Genomic DNA, 21,267 nt, shown 5'->3' on the forward strand with positions numbered 1-21,267 from the left:
AAATTCCCTTATGCTTTTTTCCCAGCTAATTCAAGTGACTTCCAAAGGGCAATCGACTGAATCAAAAAAGGGAAATGATTAAAAGGAAGAATTGAGAACCCAACCCAGTGTGGCAGAGATAGCAGTATTATAAGCAGAGTGTAACCTATCTTATCTTTGGGGATAGAGAATGGGCTCCGTTTTATCGTTTAATTTAAATCACATTAATACACAGACACTTGATAATGTTGGATTTTAGCATCTTGGAAAATAACTAGACTCATAGCATGTAGTATGGTTAATAGTTACAGTTTTGCTAATTAAATTTTTGAAAAGATTTCTAATTAAGAATTTAAAAAAATGGTAATTTCAAATTTAAAGAAAAGTTTCAAAAAAAAATAGCACAAAGAACACCCCATTACCCTTAACTCAGATTAACTGATCATTAACATTTTACCCCATTCCTTCTATCATTTGTGCACGTGCACACTGGCACAAGTTTGAGCATTCTTTCTGTCTCCCTTTCTCACTCTGAATATGTGCAGTTTGGGGGGAAAACATTTGAAAGTCAGTTAGATACATTATGATTCTTTACTCCTCGATACTTTAGTGTGTGTTTCCTAAGAATAAGGATATTCTTTTATATAACCACAGTACAGTTATCAACTTCAGTAAATTTAGCAGTGATACAATATTCCAAAATGATTTTTTTCATTTTTTTTTTTTTTAGTGAGGAAGATTGGCCCTGAGTTAACATCTGTTGTCACTCTTCCTCTTTTTGCTTGAGGAGGATTGTCCTTGAGTTAACATCTGTACCAATTTTCCTCTATTTTTTGTATGTGGAATGTTGCCACAGCGTGGCTTGATGAGCAGTGCGTAGCTCTATGCCCAGGTCCAAACTCCTGAACCCTGGGCTCCTGAAGCAGAGCGTGTGAACTTAACCACTATCCCACTGGGCCAGCCCCCCCCAAAATGATTTTTGATTAAAAAATTTTAAAATAATTGTATTATGGCTTTAAAAGTATTTCCAGTGCAACAAATTTGAAAAATGCAGAATAATCAAAAGAATAAAAATTGCCCCTCTATCACCTCTCTTTTCATTTTGTTATGTGTCTGTCTTATCTTTTTCTAGACAAACATTCTAAGTGTTTTCTAGGCAAACATTATATGGCTTTTGTGAACATGTTTTTAGATGTTAAGATTTTTTCCAAAACATTTTTAATGGCTCTAGGGAATTCCACCATTTGAGTAAAAAATAATTTGTTTAATCAGATTTCTGTTAGACATTTAGATTGTGTCCAGTGATTTTCAAGTATGAATAACCTTTTGGTGTACATCCTTGTACATAAATTTTTGCTTGTTTTTGCAATTATATCTTTAGGATGAATTCTTAGAATGTCTGGCTCAAGGAATGTGCACGTTTTAAAGATTAAATAAATCACGGAAGACGTATTGCTAGATTGAGTTCTGTAAAGGTATTAATTTACTTTGCTATCAGCGTGAGAAAGTCCATTTCACTTCATGACTGATTTTGGGTTTTGTTAGATTTAAGAAAAAGTTTTAATTGCTTTGGGGGCCTAGTTATTAAACGAAATAGTTGCCCGGAAGTCTATGTAGGATAATTATTACTAATGTCAGTTTGGGTCTGAAGCAGATACAGAATTGTTCCCTTGCACAAACGTGATGGTCCTAACTTTTTTGTCCCCTCCAGGTTCCTCCTGCAGTGCAGTCAGGGCTGTCCCCTCCTCCACAGCAGCAGGCGCTTGCCAGACCTCTGGGTCCCCCCGTGCAAGTGCCACCTCCTTTTTTACTTCAAAGCCAATATGAACCTGTTCAACCCCATTGGTTTTACTGCAAGGAGGTAGAGTACAAACAGCTATGGATGCCTTTCAGTGTGCTGGACTCTCTGAATCTGGAAGAAATCTATAATTCAGGTAAGCACTGATCATACATCATTTCTGTCTGCTTTTAGGAAGAAAAGAAATAAAGGATATTTGTCCGTGGCCTACTTTTTGTGAATGTCAGTTTCCTTAATCCTTGTAGACCTCACCTGACTCTGTACCTTAAGATGGTGCTATGAATACAAGTCCTGAGTTATTTGAGCTAGATATTTGAAGAAATATTTTAGTAATTTTCTTCTTTAGTTTAAAAATGTTTTAAATCAGAGAAATAGAGTAGTTCATGTAATCCAGGTTTCAATTTTCCTATCCCTTATTTATTTATAGTTAGGCATTTGTAAAGTATTTCCTCTGGAACTCTTGTTCCTGAAGATGCTCTGAAAGAAATGTTCCACGGTCAGGTGAGTTTTGGAAATGCTTTAACTACATCCACCTCTTGAGATAGACAGTGCACAGGAGTGTGTTAAGGCTCTGAGAAATCTTGCAGTATAGGAGTATATTTCTTTGTCTATCCTGATGATATTTCATCATGGGACTTAAAAATCACCTGTTAATATCTTTAGAAACGTACTTCATGGAGCATTGCTGCTTTGATTTAAAAACAAAATCCATGAGTTATTTGAATTATTTTATGATTATGTTTTTAAAATTTTGCCCTGGCGGTTTCTTCTTCACTTAAGAAGAATCATAATTTTGAGCAGCACAGATTAATCTTAAACTTCTATTTTTAAACAAAAATGAGCTTAATTCTTTTGTCTTTAAGCATTACTGGTCACCGTATTCATTATTTCTTACTTTTAAACATGCCTCGTGACTGTCGGGTTAAAATGTGGGGTTTGTGCTGCAGTCCAGCCAGACCCTGAGAGCGTGGTCCTCGGCACGGATGGGGGCCGCTACGATGTTTATCTCTACGACCGGATGAGGAAAGCCGTGTACTGGGAAGAGGAGCCGGCGGAAGTGAGACGCTGCACGTGGTTTTACAAAGGGGACACAGATAGCAGATTTATTCCCTACACAGAGGAGTTCAGTGAAAAACTGGAGGTGCGTGGGCTTTATTTATTCCTTTATGCTTTTCTTTAAAACGAAGTAGATCCTTATACATTGGAGCCTCACATAACACCACTCATGGTGGAGCAGACTTTATTTGCAAGGGACCTGTCTTGATCCTGTTCACGAAGAAGATCACTTTTTATGTGGTGCCATCGTTCATGAGGTGCTAATTGTGGCCTCAGTGTCTCAAGGCAGAATGTTTTCAGGGGCACCTCACAAACCTGAGAAGCTATTTGTATCAAACCTTCAAAAGCACTTAGTTTGCTGGGATCTGTTGTTGACAGCACGTGCCAACCGTATGGACGCTTTTCAGATTAATTCACAGTGAAAGGCTTGACAGTAACCTCTGATTTATGAAAAGAAATACAAAATAGAATGGGAACAAATGTCATGGGACTTATTAGCCATTTTAAAACTGATGGTTAATGTTTTATATAATTGTGTTAATTTCTTGTGATAATTATACTTAGTAGTTGAGTATTAAATATTTGAAATAAGTTAAATGAATTCAGTTGCATACATGGGAAATGAGATATAGAACATTTTAGGTACTATTTTTTAATGTAGTTATTAAAACTTGGATAACCAATGCTAACGTTAAACATTAAAACAACACTAATATTAACATTTAAAGGGGCTCTAAAACATTAATCTTCCCTGGATTATATTTTGAATAGCTTCAAGCGCAAGGACTTGTGTTCTGTTTAGCAGCTGACAGTCAAGTTTAACAGCTGACTATTAATTACTAAATTGTTTTGTCCTCAAAGAACATAATAGTATAATTAATAGAAATAAAAAAAATCACAATCTTCACATCCTTTCAAACCAAATTCTGCATTCAAAAATGTATTTTCTTTATCCATATACATATTTTTCTAATAATAATATAGATTTTTTGTGGAGTATATTTTGCTTTTTAAAAAAAATTTATAAATGTAATTCTTACTTGTTATAAATTGTGCCTGCTCTGGAAATATTAATCTCTATAGTAGTGACTAAGAAATACTATTCGATAACCAAATCAATACCAAAAGGCGAGTGTTGGTCTGAAGTAAGAGATTAGTTTGAGTTACGTAAATTGGAAAAAAAGCTTGTTGAGAGCAGAGGCATCAAATTTTTCTCTTTTCAACCTGTAGTAAGAAATACATTTTACATTTGAGCTTTAGTACACACATTTTGCACACACACACACATACACATATGTATATGTATATTTATTTACCAGAAACAGTGGTGTTTGGTAAACTGGTTTTCAGGGAAGAAAAAACCCTGATTTGTAGCATTTGCTGATTTCCATGGTGTAAATACTCTCACCATGGCCAATTTTAAGCTATCAACATCGTGTTACTGGACACAGAGTTGAGAAGAGATATGTGATCAGCTCTCGTGAGTTGGTGTGAGCCAGCTCTAACAGACCACTAAAAATAAAGGTCCATGGAACAGTACTTACCCTTCTAGGTGTCATTCACTTTGATATTTTCCATTTCACTTAAAACATTGATTTTACAGTTTATTAGTGGTCATGACCTACAGTTTGAAAAACACTGATTTAGAGCAGAATCAGAACCTAGTTAAAAAGGAGCAAAGAGTGAAAAGAGGGCATAAAATTAATTTTTTTCTTGGGAATACTAAATATCAGGAGGCATCAGTCTCCTAAAACATAATTTTAGTTATTTGAATAAAGGAAAAAACGTGTAAAGGAATGCTGATATGTATAGCTTAACTTTAGACCTAAATAGTTAAGCAAACAAATGTGTACTATAATTTTTGGTACCTTCAGTAGGATCCTACTGAAGGTATAATGTCTCAAAGCCGAATGTTTAGTCCTATTATTTTGAAGCTAAAGTATATATTTTCAAGTCTAAGCAGTATCTGAAAGTATACAGTTTATCTTAACTGTATCTGATTATAAATGAGTAACACTGGGTTTGCGAGTTGGGTAGCTATCCACGACGGACCATCTGAACAGCACATGGCTGTTCTTAACCTAGGGAGACCTTAGCTCCTGGTTAGCCACTTCCAGGAAACTAAACCAGATCGGGGAAGAGGAAGAGCAGATTAGGAAGTGAGAAAGCCAGTAAGAAAAAGAGAACCAGCTGCTACGTATTGCTCAGTATTGTGTGGGTGATCCTATCCTGTCAGCACTAACATAAAACAACAGAACAGTTGGAAACAGAAAACACCTTTAACTTGATGATGACGTGATTGTCTACATAGAAAATCCTGGTTACATAGAAAACCAGGAGAACCTCTCCCATTGGCATTGTGAGTCTGTGGATATAAAATCAACATATACAAATAAATAACATTCCAATACAATAGAAATAACAAAATAGAAACCGTAATAAAGACAAAAGATACTATTTATCACACTAACAAAACTACAGGCTAAGTAGGAAAAAAGTAGAACAAAAGATATATGTGAACTTCATGGAGAAAAACTATAAAACAGATTTGAAGGACATAAAAGATGATCTCAAGAAATGTAGCTAATAATTATGTTCATAGATGCACAGTCTCAGTATAATAAAGATATCATTTCTTCCCAAATCATTTTATAAATTTTATGTAATCCCAATCAAAATGACATCAGGGTTTTCGAGGTAAAATTTGCAAACTGTTCGTAAATTTTATATGGAAAGTCAAAGTGTCAGGAGTAACCCAGACCATTTGGAAGAAGATATGTGGACACTTGCTTTACCAGACAAGGTGTATTATAAAGCCGTGGATTGCGAAGGGAGTATGAAGAAATGAAAATAATTCTTAAGATGGTGAAACTTTTCTTTCTTTAAACATTTTTGTTTGTAATCTTGCTTTTAAAAATTATAAATAAATATGTTTAAAATTTAAAAAAGTAAAGTGAGGAAGAGGGTCAGAGGGATAGAGGCTGGTGGAGAGGAATTGTTACTAAATGACTGTCCAGGAGGCACAAAGAACCCTTTCTGTTTTGACCTGATTGTCGGGTAGTCATTGTTATTAATTTTGAAAAAGACTTTGGACAGTGGGTGTGCCAGAGGTTCCCCCTTACTTCATCCTGAATCTCTCTCCAGGAGGCCCTCGCTTTTGCCTTGTAGACAGCAGAGTAGTGCATCTGGAGGAAGAGGAGGAAAATGGTCGAACAGTTAAGTCTTTGGAGTCAGAAAGTTGTGGGTGGGCGTGAACTATAGTTCTTACTTTGCTACTCAGCAGTGTGTAATCTCGTACAACTGTGAACTTAAAATGTCTGCTAGGGGTTGAATTGTGTGTCCCCCACTTCCCAACCCCCCAAAAAGATGATGTTGAAGTCCTAACCTCCAGGACCTCAGAATGTGACCCTGCTTGGAAATAGAGTCCTTGCAGACATTATTAGTTATGATGAGATCATACTGGAGTAGAGTGGGCCCCTAATCCAAAATGACTGGTATCCTTGTAAGAAGACAGCTCGTTAAGACACAGAGGGAGAACAACACATGAAAATAGAGGATTGGCGTGATGCATCTGTAGGCCAGGGAACGCTAACGATGGCTGGCACAGCACCAGCCCTAGGACGAGGCAAGGCAGGAGTTCCCTCTGGGTTTCATAGGGCGCGTGGCCCTGCCGACGCCTTGACCTCAGGCTTCTGGCCTCCAGAACTTAGACAAATTTCTGTTGTTTTAAGCCACTCAGCTTGTGGTACTTTGCTGCGGCAGCCCTTGGAAAATAATGAACTGTCTAAACCTTGGTTTTCTCCTCTATGTAGTGGGGATAGTGTTATTTAGGAGTGATTGAGAGTATTGATTGAATGAGGTAATGTTTATTAAGTGGTAAACAAGTATGGTAACCAGTTGGCATATGAGAGCTGCTGTTACTGTTATTTTTATTACCATCATAGTTATAATTTCCTTTCACACTTTCTCTCAATGTGGTGTAGATTTGTCTTATGTGTTGTTTCCATTATTGCAGGCTGAATATAAAAAAGCTGTAACCACGAATCAATGGCACCGTAGATTAGAGTTTCCAAGTGGAGAGACAATTGTTATGCACAATCCAAAGGTAATGATAGTAACATATTAAAGTGTTAGGTTCATTTTAATAATTATTTTGCTGAATGTGTTTGATAAATGTTCATTTTTATTAATTTCTGTAGTGGGGATATATTCATTACAAGTGCATTGCTTTTAAAGGCTTACTATAGTTCACCTTGATTGTAGAAACAAAAATGAATTTTAAAGTTTTCTCATGAAATTTTTGTTTATGACAGCATGTTAACTGAAGCTTAGTATGTACCACTGAAGTTGTTTGATAACATTTTTGTACTTGATCTGGGCTCAGCAGACTTCTGTAAAGATAGAGGAAATACTTAAGGCTTTTTTAGAGGCCCTGTGTTTTCTGTTGCAGCTGTCAACTCTGCCATTGTAACCCTGAAAGCAGCTACAGATAATATGTAAACCAATGAATGCGTCTGTTTCAATAAAACTTTATTCATAAAAGCAAGTGGTAGGCCACATTTGGCCTGTAGGCCATCCTTTGCCCACCCTGCCCTTGATGGTCTGTTTCAACCTTGAAAGTAAAACTATGTCCTTCCTCTTTTTATTTATATTGTCTCCATGAACTTTTCTTGTTTTTTTAAGATACTAATTAGTGGTGTTCTGATTCTCCCATTTACCATCCTTAATCTCTCTGAGTTCCAGGTTCTTTACCTGCAATAAGATTTACCTCCCAGGGTCACATTTTTAGATAAAGTGAGGTTATTTATGCAAAAGCATCTAGTATAGTGCTTGGCATACAGTAGTTTCTCTTTTATTTCAAAGAAGTGTAAAAGAAAACAAAAGTAATCTATAACCTAACTATATCTGTAGTCCTTATTGATATTGAAATAAATAAAAATAGAAACATATTCATATGCCAACAAAATTTAAACAGTATGAAAAGGTATCAAATGAAAAAAGGCTCTTAGCTCTGCATTCCCCCAATTTTTCCTCTTGGTGATAACCACTCTTGACCTTTTCCTTTGTTTTTTTTAACCTGTTGTTTTTTAGACAAACACAAAAATTTTGCATACCATCTTGGATGCATTTTTTTTTAAGAAAAACTTTTGTGTGACACTGGGCTAAATATAACATAGTCATGTGCTGAATAATGATGTTTCAGTCAAGGACAGACTACATATGGAACAGTGGTCCCTTAACATTGTGACCCAGCTGACAGATTCCTGTAGCCTAGTGATGTTGTAACTGTTGTAAGCTTGTAGCACAGCCACAGACTGCGTGTATGACAGTGCGCCCGTAAGATTAGTACTGTATAGCCTAGGTGTGTAGTAGGCTATACCATCTAAGTTTGTGTAAGTACACTCTGTAATATTTGCGCAACAACGAAATCGCCTAATAATGTAGCTGTCAGAATGAATCTCCGTTGTTAAGTGGCATGTGACTGTACCGATGTGTTTGTGGCGATACTGGTGTAAACAAACCTGCGCTGCCAGTCATAAAAGTGTAGCACATAGAATTATGTACAGTATATAAGACTTGATAATAAACGACTTTGTTACTGGTTTATGTATTTACTATACTGTACTTTTTATTATTTTAAAGTGTATTCTTTCTACTTACAAAAAAAGTTTACTGCACGACAGTATGCTGTGTTATGCTGGGAGCAACTTCATACACTTCCTGTTTACCACATCTCTTGATTGCATCATTTTCTCTTGTGCTTGATTTAATCCAATGTTGTTTTGTTCATCATGGCACCTAAGTGTACAAAATCCCCTGCTGATGTTGCCGGTAAGAGGCCGCGTTGTAGAAATGAAAAGTGATTAAGGACTATGAAGGTAGAAAATCATGACGGTTATTGCTTGCCAGTGAGGCATGTCCCATTCCACCATAGCTACGATCTTGAAAAACAAGAAGAGAGTGACAGAAGCTGTTAAAGGATCTGCTTCATTGATAACAATGAGACTAACAAAAATTCGAGAAGGGTCTATATCTGACATGGGGAAACTTCTACTGACGTGGATTGAAGGCCAGACACAGAATTGTATCCCTTCCAGGACCTTGATGATCATGGCCAAAGCAAAATGTTTGTTAGCGATGTTGAGAGAAAAGGCTGGACCATACTACAATGTCGAATTTACTGCTAGCTCTGGGTGGTTTAAACGATTCAGGAGTCGTTATTCATTACATCGTGTGGAAGTGAGTGGTGAGTCTGTGAGTGCTGAAGTGAAGGCAGCTGAAGCATTTTTGGAAACTCTAGATAAGCTGAGTTTGGAGGAAAATTCCTTGCCAGAGCAAATATTCAATATGAATGAAATCTTCCTATTCTAGAAACAGATGCCTGAAAGGACTTTCATCTGTAAGGAAGCCAAATCAGTGCCAGGTTTCAAGGCTTTTAAGGACAGGATAACAGTCTTGCTTGGGGGCAATGTTGCAGGCTAGAAATTGAAACCCCTTGTGATCTGGCACAGTGAGAACCCCAGGGCCTTTGAGCATATCTCTAAGCACACATTTCTGGTGTACTACAGCAGCAGTAAGAAGTCATGGATGACCCAGCTCCTCTTCCAAGATGCCCTCTTGAACTGCTACACCAGCAAAATGGAGAAGTACTGTTTGGAGAATAACAAACCTTACAAGATTTTGCTGATTGTTAATAATGCTCTCAGGCATTCTCCTTTCATTGGTGATCTTCATCCCAATATTAAAGCGGTATTTCTCCCTCCAAACAGCACCTCTTTGATCCAACCCATGGGTCAAGGAGTTATTGCAGCCTTTAATGCCTACTACCTGAGGAGGACCTTTGTAGCAGGCTATTGCTGCAACTGAGGAAGACACTGAGAAGACTGATGCAATTCTGGAAGGATTAGAACGTGTATGACTACATCAAGAACCTTGCTTGGGCTTGGGGTGATGTCACCAGGAGTATACAAATGGCATCTGGAAGAAGTCACTCAAGAGGTTCGTCCATGACTTCAAAGAATTTACCAAGGATGAAGAGGTTGCAAAAATCAACAAGGCTGTAGTTGAGATGGCAAACAACTTTAACCTGGGTGTGGATGAGGATAGCATTGAGGAGCTCCCAGAGGTGGTTCCTGAGGAACTGACTAAAGAGTTGTTGGAAGTGGAACAGGAATGCATGCATAGCTGCAGAAGCAGCAAGAGAAAAGGTAAATGAAGGAGAAGAGAAAGAACCGCCAAGAAAATTCATTGAAGGGTTTAGCAAAATCTTTTGCAGACTTCAACAAGCTCCTTTAAAAGTTTGAAAACATAGGGGCTGGCCCCGTGGCCGAGTGGTTGAGTTCGCGCGCTCTGCAGCAGGCGGCCCGGTGTTTCGTTGGTTCGAGTCCTGGGTGCGGACATGGCACTGCTCATCAAACCACGCTGGGGCGGCGTCCCACATGCCACAACTAGAAGGACCCACAACGAAGAATACACAACTATGTACCGGGGGGCTTTGGGGAGAAAAAGGAAAAAAATAAAATCTTAAAAAAAAAAAAGTTTGAAAACATAGACCCCAACACTGAAAGGTTTTCATTAATAGAGAAGAATGTTCATGGTGCATTATCTGCTTATAAGCAAATCTATGATGAAAAAAAGAAACAAACCAAGCAAACCACCATGGACTTATTTCTGAAGAGTGATACCTTCTCAAGAAGAGCCTCAGGCAGGTCCTTCAGTATTCCAGAAGAAGACATTCTTCTCACAGATGACAGCTCCATGCACATTATTGCCCCTGAAGACCTTCTAGTGGGACAAGATGATCTGGAGGTGGAAGACAGTCATGTTGATGATCTTGACCTGTTGTAGGCCTAGGCTAATGTGTGTGTTTGTGTCTTAGTTTTTAACAAAAAAATTTTTTAAGTAAAAAAAATTTTTAATTTAAAAAATAGAGAAAAGGTTATAGAATAAGGATATAAAGAAAGAAAATATTTTTGTACAGCTTTACAGTGTGTTTTAAGCTGTTATTACAAAAGTCAAAAAGCTGAAAAAAATTAAAAAGTTTATAAAAGTAAAAAAGCTACAGTAAGCTAAGCTTAATTTATTATTGAAGAAAGAAAAATTTTTTAGTGAATTTAGTATAGCCTAAATGTATAGTGTTAGTAAAGTCTACAGTAGTGTACAGTAATGTCCTAGGCCTTCACATTTGCTGCCACTCACTCCCTGACTCAGAGCAAACCTACAAGCTCTTTCATGTGAGTGCCCTATACAGGTGTACCATTTTTTATCTTTATACTGTATTTTTACTGTACCTTTCTATGTTTATATGTGTTTAGATACACAAATACCATTGTGTTACAGTTTCCTACAGTATTCAGTACAATAACATGCTGTGCAGGTTTGCAGTTTAGGAGCGGTAGGCTATACCATAAAGCCTAGGTGTGTAGTGGGCGATACCATCTAGGTTTGTGTAAGGACACACTATGATGTTTGCACAGCCACGAAATCACCTAACGATGCATTTCTCAGAACATATCCCCATCGTTAAGTGACGCATGACTATACAATTGATTTAAAAATATATGTCTTCCTCAAAAGTAATGGGCAAATCAGTTTTTGGCATTCAAATTGAATTTGTATATTAATTGGGAATCTTGCTATTTAAAGGATTTTGCCTTAAGTGTTTCTGTAAGACAAAGATTCCTCTGTTCAAGGTAACTTTTCCTTAATTTCTTATGTGTAAACCTGGATTTTTATATTACATTTTTAAATCAAGATATATGACTTCCAATTTGGTTGTGTTATTTTCCACCATAATCATTTGAAGGAATGGTATTGATTTGTTTAGTTTTAATGGTTAATGAACAATTGCAGGACTCTTACAAAATTGGTTTTGGGAGAATAGTATTGGTACTTGATTTATAGACCAGCCATACTATGAAGTAGTTTATTATGTATTGAAATAAATTATTTTTAATTGTAGTAGAAATGAATTTGGTAATGAGTTCTGTCATAATCCTTCTCTTGTATCTTGAAGGTTATTGTTCAGTTCCAGCCTTCATCAGTGCCAGATGAATGGGGAACCACACAAGACGGACAGACAAGGCCCAGGGTTGTAAAGCGTGGAATTGATGATAACCTTGATGAAATTCCTGATGGTGTGTATAGTTTGTTTAGGACCAAGATCATTTTTAGACTTCTCTATTTTAGCCTCGTTTTTTAGAATGATGAAAAAAGGAACAGTTATTAGGATTACTTGCCATAACATGCAGAAATCAGCCAGGTTGGCACATATTTTTCTTTTTAATTTTGTTACTTTTATATATATTTACTTTTTAATTTAAAATTTTGTTGATATACAAACCATGTAATACAGATTTTAAAATATGTATTGTTGTAAAGCAGCACTTTGCTTGTTGAAACTGCTAGGCTTTTGGCAATATTTTTGGGCTTGTTTTGTCATGCCTCATCTTATTTGTATTACTTTAGTGCAAAAGTTGGCAAACATTTTCTGTAAAGGGCCAAATAGTAAATATTTTAGGCTTTGCAGGCCATGTGGACTCTGTTGCATCTTCTCAACTCTGCCATTGTATTGTGAAAGCATCTATAAGGTATGTAAAGAAATGGGCATGGCTGTGTCCAATAAAACTTTATTTATAAAAACAGGCAGTGAGCAGGATTTGGCCAATGAGCGGTGAATTGCCAACCCCTGCTCCAGTGTATGTGTTTTGGTTTCTCCTATTATACTATTTAAAGTATGGATTTTATTTTGACAATTACATACTTCGTGTTTGTTTTGTTGTCTCATGAAATTACAAAATAAATGTACTCATATTATGAATCTGAATGAAATAACTAAAGTAAAATAGTACATTTAACTTGGAGATATTACTGTATAGTTGTATGAATCTAACAAATTAAAGGGAAGGATTTTGGGAAAAGATTTAAAAGTTTATATTGGCAAATTGCGTCTCCATGTGGGGCTGAGTGCCCTGAGGATTTCTGAAGAAATCACAAGGTTATGGAGCCTCTATACCTACAAAACTGCCGGTTGTCATATCCTGATAGCCTCTGGGATCAGAGGCTGCCTGCTTCCTCCACTTGGTTTAGTTCACTGTTATTTCCCAAGTGGACTTTGAGCTGTTATTCTCATTTGAGAGGGTAATAGGATTATTAGCCTTGAAGGGTCATGAATTTCTTTGGCAAGTTTGTGATGACAAAAGAGATATCTAGAATATTGCTATTCAAGTAAGAAAACCCAAACAATTTCCCATCTCATTGTATGTATGTATGTATTTCTTTTGTAGGGGAAATGCCTCAGGTGGATCATTTGGTGTTCATGGTACATGGCATTGGACCTGTGTGTGACTTGCGCTTTAGAAGCATTATTGAATGTGGTAAGTGGTAGTCATTTTATTTCATGGAATGATTTGAGAACTAATAGAAGGACTTTTAAATGTTCATTTTTAAGATAGTTTCCAGCTGTATACTACTGGCTGAGGGACTGTAAGAGGAGATTTAAATGATTACTGTGAAATATTAATTTGTACTTGATTTGCTCTTATGACATATGTAACTCATAAAATTCTGGGCTGTGAAGAATCAGAAGGGCTCCTGGAAATAACTTAGCCTCTCTGACAGACGTCCTCTGCCTGAGCACTTCCAGCAACTAGGAACACCTGTGCGTTGAGCCGATTTAAAGTGAATTAGTTGTGAGAAGTTGTTATTGGAACTATGACTCTGCCTGGTTTATGTAGATTTTTGAAGTTTTATTTTTATGTCTGTGTAATAATAGTTAATATTTATTGAATACTTGGTATGTGCCAAGTGTCTTGCATGTAGTGCATCATTTAACCCTCACTGTAAGCCTTTGGGGTCTAGGTGCTGTCACTGTTATCCTCTCTGTAGGTGAGCAGCTGAGGCCCAGAGGGTGAGCTCGCCTCTCCCATGTCGTGGTCTGTGGGTTCTGGAGCAGGGAGCCTGTGGTGGGCAGTCTGCTTCCAGAGTCGGTTCCCATGCTGCCCTGCTGCCTCCCAGTAGTCATAGTTAAACTCACGTTTTTCAGTCATTTATACATTCCTCTAAAATAATGAAAAGTTGAAAAGAACTTCTTAAAGGTTGGAGTTTTTTATTTTTGGACTAATTTTGTCATCATTTTTTTTTCCCTTCAAAAGTTTGTGTTAAAAAATACTGGCATATTGGCGGGAATTGCTGGTTACCTATCAAACTAGGAAAATTTAATCAATTTAATTTGTCTTCCCTGATTTTTTTTTTTTAAGTGGATGATTTTAGGGTGGTTTCTCTCAAATTGCTGCAGACACACTTCAAGAAAGCTTTAGATGATCGGAAGGTCAGCAGAGTAGAGTTCCTTCCAGTTCACTGGCATAGCTCCTTGGGCGGGGATGCCACGGGCGTTGACAGGTTTGTGGATTCTGATGACTTTTTAGATTAGTCGAGCTTAGATTCGGAATTCAAACCATAATGTGAAGTAGTTTATTATGACTTCAAATACATTTATTCAACAAATTTATTTTAATTATATGCTTGCTCTGATATATGATTCAATACTGGCTGTTAGGTTTATATGCTGCTTTTCTGTGTGTGTGTGTGTGTGTGTGTGTGTGTGAGCGTGTGCATGTGTACGTATGTGTTCCTATTGTAAATATTTAAGAGAATCAAAGAAATTTAAGCTGGTTTAAAAATACTATTCTAATCTATAGTGGTTTAGACTGGGGCCTGTCCTGTATATCGTAAGATGTTTAGCAGCATCCCTGGCCTCTACCCTCTAGGTAACAGTAGCACCACCCCGCCCAATGTAACAACCACCAATGTCTGTAGTGACTGCCGAATATCCTCTGGCAGTAAAATTGCCCTTGATTGAGAACCACTGATTTAGATTATGGTTCCTCAGTGGAGACTCACGTGGCAGGACAATTCTTTGTCATGCCATGGTGCTGCATCCATTGTAGGCCGTGTGGCATCCTTAGTCTAAAGGCCAGCAGCACTCACCAGTAACTGTGACAACTGAAAATGGCCCACTCAATTTTGAATGTTCCCAATTGAGAACCACAGATTTAGATAATATTTATACTGAGACATAGGGCTAATAACACATCTGGATTTTAGTGAAAGTCATAATGTTTCAAGGCACGGGTTTAATAAAACTGCAATTTGTAATCCTACAAATAGCATTCTATGTTATTCCATGGTAGGCCCTATTATGAGGGTGTTTTCTTTCTCTGGATGTTCATAAACCTTAATATGGCCATTCTCAAATCAGGAAAGATTTTCATTCCATGCAGCTCCTTTCTTGCCCCTTGCTACATTCTCTATTGTCCTTTGCACCACGATTTTTGTCAGGTACTCTGATTTCCTATTAAGTGGAAGAAAGATGGAAGAGTAGGCTTTTCTCTTTAAAAATAAAATTAAAATCTTTGCATGCGCCTTATTTTTATGATAACTCTTCAGAGAATCCCGAAATTCATAGTACAGTTATAGGCACACAAAACAACTTCTTTGCTTTATCTTGATTTATTTGTAATAACTCTGGCTACAGAATCAACTTATAGTTAGCGTATGGGCTTCTTTTACTCGTATTTTCAGAAATAAAAATCTAAACTTTTAAAAATCCATAGATTTAAGATGGCTACTGACTGAATTTACTCTTTTTTCTTTCTAAACAGGAATATTAAGAAAATCACTTTACCAAGTATTGGTCGGTTTCGTCACTTTACCAATGAAACCTTGCTAGATATTTTATTTTACAATAGCCCCACCTACTGTCAGACGATTGTGGAAAAAGTAGGAATGGAGATAAACCGTCTGCATGCACTCTTTATGAGTCGGAACCCAGACTTCAAAGGAGGAATCTCTGTTGCTGGTCACAGTTTAGGTAAAACTGTCAAATAGCCACATTTCAAACATAATTTTTCTAGCGTTATCACTGCTTTCAGTGTGAGTGACCATTGTTAGTGCGAGATTTAGAATTAGAGAGTTTAAGTTTTGTAAAGGGTAGACATGAACGCTTTGAGTTTAGATTATGCCATTGATACTTACCTCTCCTAGGAATTACCTAAGAGTGCTTTATATTTTAATTTATTCTGCTGTTTGGTAAAACAAGAATATTGATTGTCAGATCTTAATTAACGTCTAACTTTTGTATGACTTCTGCCTACAGACTTTGGGAAAAAAAGTAGGAGAATTTATTTAGTGTTATAAAAATATCTAGAGCATTATGAAACAAAATGCTTCTTTTTCTTAGGTTCTTTAATATTATTTGACATCCTGTCTAATCAAAAAGATTTGAATTTATCAAAGTCTCCTGGGCCTTTTGCTGTTGCTAATGGAGTTGTGAAGCAGCCACATTTTCAGGAAAAACAGGTATGATCCAATTCGCATTTAGATTTAGAGTTGGAGCTGAACAATTTTCCAAAATCTGAACTGTTTCCTGAAATGTTTTATATGTCAGAATACACTGAGGTTTACAAGTGTAATGGAATCATGTGGCTTGTTGTTTGAGTTTCTCACTCTTCTTCCTTATGGATTATAAATTTAAATGTGAGAGAAAGTTTATGGTTTAAAAAATATGGTAAGTAAATTATTTTAGGAAATGGGAGCATGAATGATTTGTTAAATTTATATACTTTTTCAGAATATTCAAACTTTGGATGACACACTACCTAAAATTATGATTTGTCTATAGAGCACAATTCTTTAAAATTTTTTGTGGATCAGGAGACATTTTATGGGAGTTTTTCTGAGCTTTGCAATGTTCTTGACTTTTTTTTTTAAGGCTCCTGAAGAGCCAAAGCTGACTTTGGATGAATCTTGTGACCTTGATGTTGAAAATGAAGAAGTCCTAACTTTGCAAGAAACTCTGGAAGGACTTAGTCTCTCTGAATACTTTAGCACTTTTGAAAAGGAAAAGATCGATATGGAATCTCTGGTACTGATGATCGTTTGATTCATTTTTATTTAAAATTGTTTTTCCTTTATAAGATTGAAGATTAACAATGATTTAAACACTCTTGCGTCACAATATATTCCAGATAAGGCAGAGACTTAAATGTTTAAAAAATTGAAAAACACAGGAGTTTTTTTTTTTAATATAATTTGGGAAGGCTTTTCTAAGTATGACACAAAACCCAGAAGCGAAAAGAAAATTTGCATAGCAAGAGAAGCCATAAACAACATCTGAAGGCCAATGATAGATTAAGAATATTTGGAACACACGTTTTAGACAAAGGGCTTATTTCCTTACTATTCAAAGCTTCCACAGATTAGTTACACAAGGACCATTAGCACAATGGGAAAATAGGCAAAGAATATGAACAGATGATATATAGAAAAGGAAATAACAAATGGCTTCTTGTCATATGAAAACTCATGGGAGGAATGCAAATTAAAAGTGCAGTGAGATTTTTTTTTTTTAACCTACCAGTTTGGCAAAAATAAAGAATTTGATAAAATACTGTGTGGCCAGGATGAGGGGAAGTAGGCTCTGTGACATGTTGTTCCTGAGTGTAAATTGGTACAACCTCTATGAAGGACAGCTTGGCAATATCTTTTAAAATATGAGAAATACATACCTTTTGCCCCAGCAATTTCTCGGCCAAGAATAATTCCTACAGAGAAATATGAGCACAAGAATATCTATAAGGATACTCATTGCAGCACTGTTTGTAATAGCAAAACTGAGCAACATCTTCTGTGTCCACCAGTGGGACACTAGTGAAGTCATTTTTGGTGCATCCACATAATGGGATACCCTGCAGCTGTTGAATAAATGAGGCAGTGTCAGAGATATTGGTGTAAAATGATCTCTAAGATATGTTATAGGAAAAGAGCAAAGTTCAGTCCTGTCTGCATAGCAGGCTGCACGCACACAGTTAAACATGTAGATACTGTGTGTGCATAAGATATCTGTGGAAGGAGGGCACGTTGCCACCAGCTGCTGCTGAGAGAACTGGGTGGTCCGGCCAGGAGTGCAGGGGAGAGGCTTCATTGTATGCTCGACTCTAGCTTTTGACTTTTGTATAATAATGTGTATTTTCTGTTAAAAATTAATAGAATGATTTAGATTTGAAGGCCTAAGATTTTACAGCCTAAATTAACCCATGATTTAAAAACAAAAAATACTAACTTTAAAAGAATTGACTGGATCTTAGATTGCTTTAGATGATATGGTTTCTTGTTATAATTTTCCTTATTTCAATTTCAGTTCATCTGTCACTAGACTGGATAATTAATGTGCTTGTTTGTTTACTTTTAAAGCTTATGTGTACAGTTGATGACCTGAAGGAAATGGGCATACCCCTTGGACCCAGAAAGAAGATAGCTAACTTCGTAAAACATAAAGCAGTTAAATTGGTAAAGTTCATTTCTGTCTTATAAAAGAAGCTAAAACTCATATGTGACTAGCATATTTTTTGTTAATGCCGTTATGATTTGGCCAGCTAGTGTGCTCCCTGCCCAAGGGCACGGTGGTGGAGTTGATGGAAGCCCAGACTTTGGCATCAGCCACGATTGGATTTAAATTCCAATTAGGGTAGCTGACCATCCCAGTTTTCACAGGACTGAGAGAATTCCCAGGATGAAGGACTTTCAGTTTTAAAATTGATATTTGGGGATATCCTGGTGCAAAAACTAGGTTAGTCCTGGACAAATAGATGAGTTGGTCACCCTAATTCCAGTTCAACCACTTATTAATTACATCTTCGTGAGCAATTTGCTTAACGTTTTTGATCCTTGGTTTCCTTCATTTCTAAAATAGGAGTGATGATACCTGCCTGATAAATGTTAGCTCATTTTCTCTCTTCCTGAACCTTCTGACCTTCTACAGAGATAAGGACACCCCCACTAAAATCTTTTAAAATACTAATCAAAAAGCAAAAATACAATACAAAACAAAGTAACAGCTAAAAAGTATTTTAGAGAGAAAACAACTGGGAAAAACTCACGTCTCTTTAATTTTCGTTTGTTAATCAAATTAATTTTGCAGTGATTTTCTAAAGACTTAATTAGAAACATTAGCCCTTAGGGTGGCTATTTTATTTTATTTTTATTGTTGTTAACATGGTCTTTGTTGATCCTTCCATCTTTTGGACTACTGTGGTTCTTTTGTGTTATGTATTTAGAACTTAACATATGCCACTTTCTGTGTAATATGACTGTAAAGTCATAGACTGACTTATTATGGTTAACTGAAGCAGTTGAGTTAGTCAGCATTTTATGAATATTCTTTGGGTCAGGCCCTGGGCTCAGTTTTGGGGATTTGGAGATGAGCTGAGGGTGTGTGGTCTAGTTCAGGAGAAGGATTTGCCCATGGTGATGACGCATCAGTCGTGCAGCGGAGTGCTGTGCATGCGTCAGAGCCGGAGGAGGGGCGGCAGTTCTGGCCTGGGCAGAAGGGGCTGGGGTTGTGAGAGAAGACTTCCCCGAGGTATTGATGCTTGAGCTTGAAGGAGAGGTGGGATCAGGGAAAACAGCCTTGCAGGAGCGGGCTTGTGTTTTCCTCTGGCTGAAATAGCACATGAGCTGGTAATAGGGTGGGGCTGAGGGTTCCGGAGGCCAGAATGGCAGTTGTGGAAGTTTGGATTTTTCTCTTGTAAGAGAGTGGTTTCTGGCCGTGAAAGTCATGGTGCTTTTAAACAGACATCCTGAAATTGCTGACCTGCTTCTATCGCAAATCATGATTAGCACCAAATCGTCCCTTCAGTCTAAATTTTAATTTTAACTTTAGAAATTTTAAAATTTAAAAATTTGTGCTATAAGCCGTATTTAATTTCAGTATCTGTAATCAATTTTTGAAAATATTGACTCCTTCCTAATTTTTCCAGTCACGTTTGCTTTCCTTTGCCATCAGCTAGGGCCTACTGGTTGATGGAGTACTAAAGGAAAAAAGAAAATAGGAGCAGATCTTCAAGTTGAGACAATTCTGTTATCAACTTGATTTTTAAAATTTTATTTTTTTGTGAATTAGGCCACAGTTTCATTTTAGCGGCAGTAAACCGCTCTCAGCTTTTGAGGGGACATTGAGAACCACTGCTGTAGGGCAGTGCGGCAGTGGGGACAGTTCCTTGATGGGCTTGTGTTTAGAGAGTTCGCTCGGTTACTGTGCAGAGCTGGAGGCTGTCAGGCATCTCTTGGAGTAGTCCTTGTGATTCTGCAGCAACTCAGTGAGAGATGGTGGGGTGTAATAGGAAATAGAAGAGACGGGTGCAACTCAAGAGAATTTTAGACATAGTGTTTTTGATATGTAGTTGATTGAAGGTAATGATGAAGATTGAGTTGAGAAAGAGGTTATTACCTCTGGCAGTTAAGTTTAATTTCATTTTTTCTGTACATGGAATCATTGTATAGTTTCAGTTTACAAAGAGCTCTTCACTTGAGGCTCTCAACAGCTCTGTGAGGTAGATCCCAAGGTGTTAAACTCTGATGAACTCCGTGGTCAAACCAAAACCAGGACCCGAGTGTGCTAGTGTCGTTCCTTTCTGTGCCTAAGCACACGTGTCTCCATGTGCACATCAGTGAAGCACAAGCCTATAAAAACCCAAGAAATGAGAAGCTCTGTTTTCAGGCTCTACATCATGTCCTTGATTGTGTTCTGTAATAAAAGGAAAAAAGTAGAAAAGTATTCTGTAGTTCTTGAAAATTTTCTAAAAGGAGCCTGGTTTATACAGCGTAGTTGCTTGGATATATAAGTTATGGCATATAAGAATGTTTTGAAAGGAGTAAAAATCTATAAAGTGATCTTATTTTTTAAATTCAAAAGTAATTGCCTCTGGATGAACCATGAAACTTCTCAGTCGTGTTGCATTGATTGCTTTATGGTTTTTACAGATAACAAGGGCTGCCAGATCAATAATAAGATAATACGGTGTGTCACATTGATTTACTGTAACTGAAATAATGGGATCAAAATTATCCAATTATTTTATAATAAGGAGATCCAAGTATTTGTGGCCTGAGTGCTTTTCCCCCCTTTAAACCATCTTAGTGATTTTCATTTAAGGAATAGTTTTAATGTTTGGAATATTGATAGTCAAGTATGTGTGTGTAAGTTCACTTCACTTTAAAATTATTGCATATGTCTAGGGGAAATGAAAGTGTGCAATAGCACAGTTTATAATCTGTTTAGACAGCTCTCTTAGCAATGTAGGATGTTAAGTCCTATGAATATAAGGGGAAGTACTTCTGAGTTGAGAAAACAAATTTAAACTGAAGCACCCTCCACATAGTCTTATTTTGGATTTTGGGTTTAATCTTGTGCTGCCTCCAAAGGGCAGAGATAGCCAAGATCCAAAATGTTTTTGGTGGAATCAGTTCCAAGCTGGCTGGCAGAGAGTTTTCCTTTTTCTGTGTTGCCTGTTGAATTAACTAATTGGACTTGTTTCCTGATTTCTTAGTATTTGGAATTCATTAATAGACAAGATCAGTTTGGCCAGCTGTTTTGT

The 21,267-nt window shown here is 36.9% G+C and overlaps 1 protein-coding gene across 3 annotated transcripts in view; it reads left to right on the forward strand.

The window, feature by feature from the left end:
- SEC23IP (SEC23 interacting protein) overlaps positions 1-21,267 on the forward strand; it is a 42,057-nt gene that overhangs the window by 6,292 nt on the left and 14,498 nt on the right. For all 3 annotated transcript variants that reach the window (XM_046653210.1, XM_046653211.1, XM_046653212.1), the window contains exons 3-12: positions 1,691-1,913; positions 2,725-2,918; positions 6,849-6,938; positions 11,850-11,970; positions 13,120-13,209; positions 14,092-14,233; positions 15,496-15,704; positions 16,074-16,192; positions 16,605-16,757; positions 18,086-18,181. In XM_046653210.1, coding sequence (XP_046509166.1) covers positions 1,691-1,913; positions 2,725-2,918; positions 6,849-6,938; positions 11,850-11,970; positions 13,120-13,209; positions 14,092-14,233; positions 15,496-15,704; positions 16,074-16,192; positions 16,605-16,757; positions 18,086-18,181 — 1,437 coding nt within the window. The remainder of the gene's footprint in view (positions 1-1,690; positions 1,914-2,724; positions 2,919-6,848; positions 6,939-11,849; positions 11,971-13,119; positions 13,210-14,091; positions 14,234-15,495; positions 15,705-16,073; positions 16,193-16,604; positions 16,758-18,085; positions 18,182-21,267) is intronic.

This window comes from Equus quagga, chromosome 2, assembly GCF_021613505.1.
Source record: "Equus quagga isolate Etosha38 chromosome 2, UCLA_HA_Equagga_1.0, whole genome shotgun sequence".
NCBI lineage: Eukaryota > Metazoa > Chordata > Mammalia > Perissodactyla > Equidae > Equus > Equus quagga.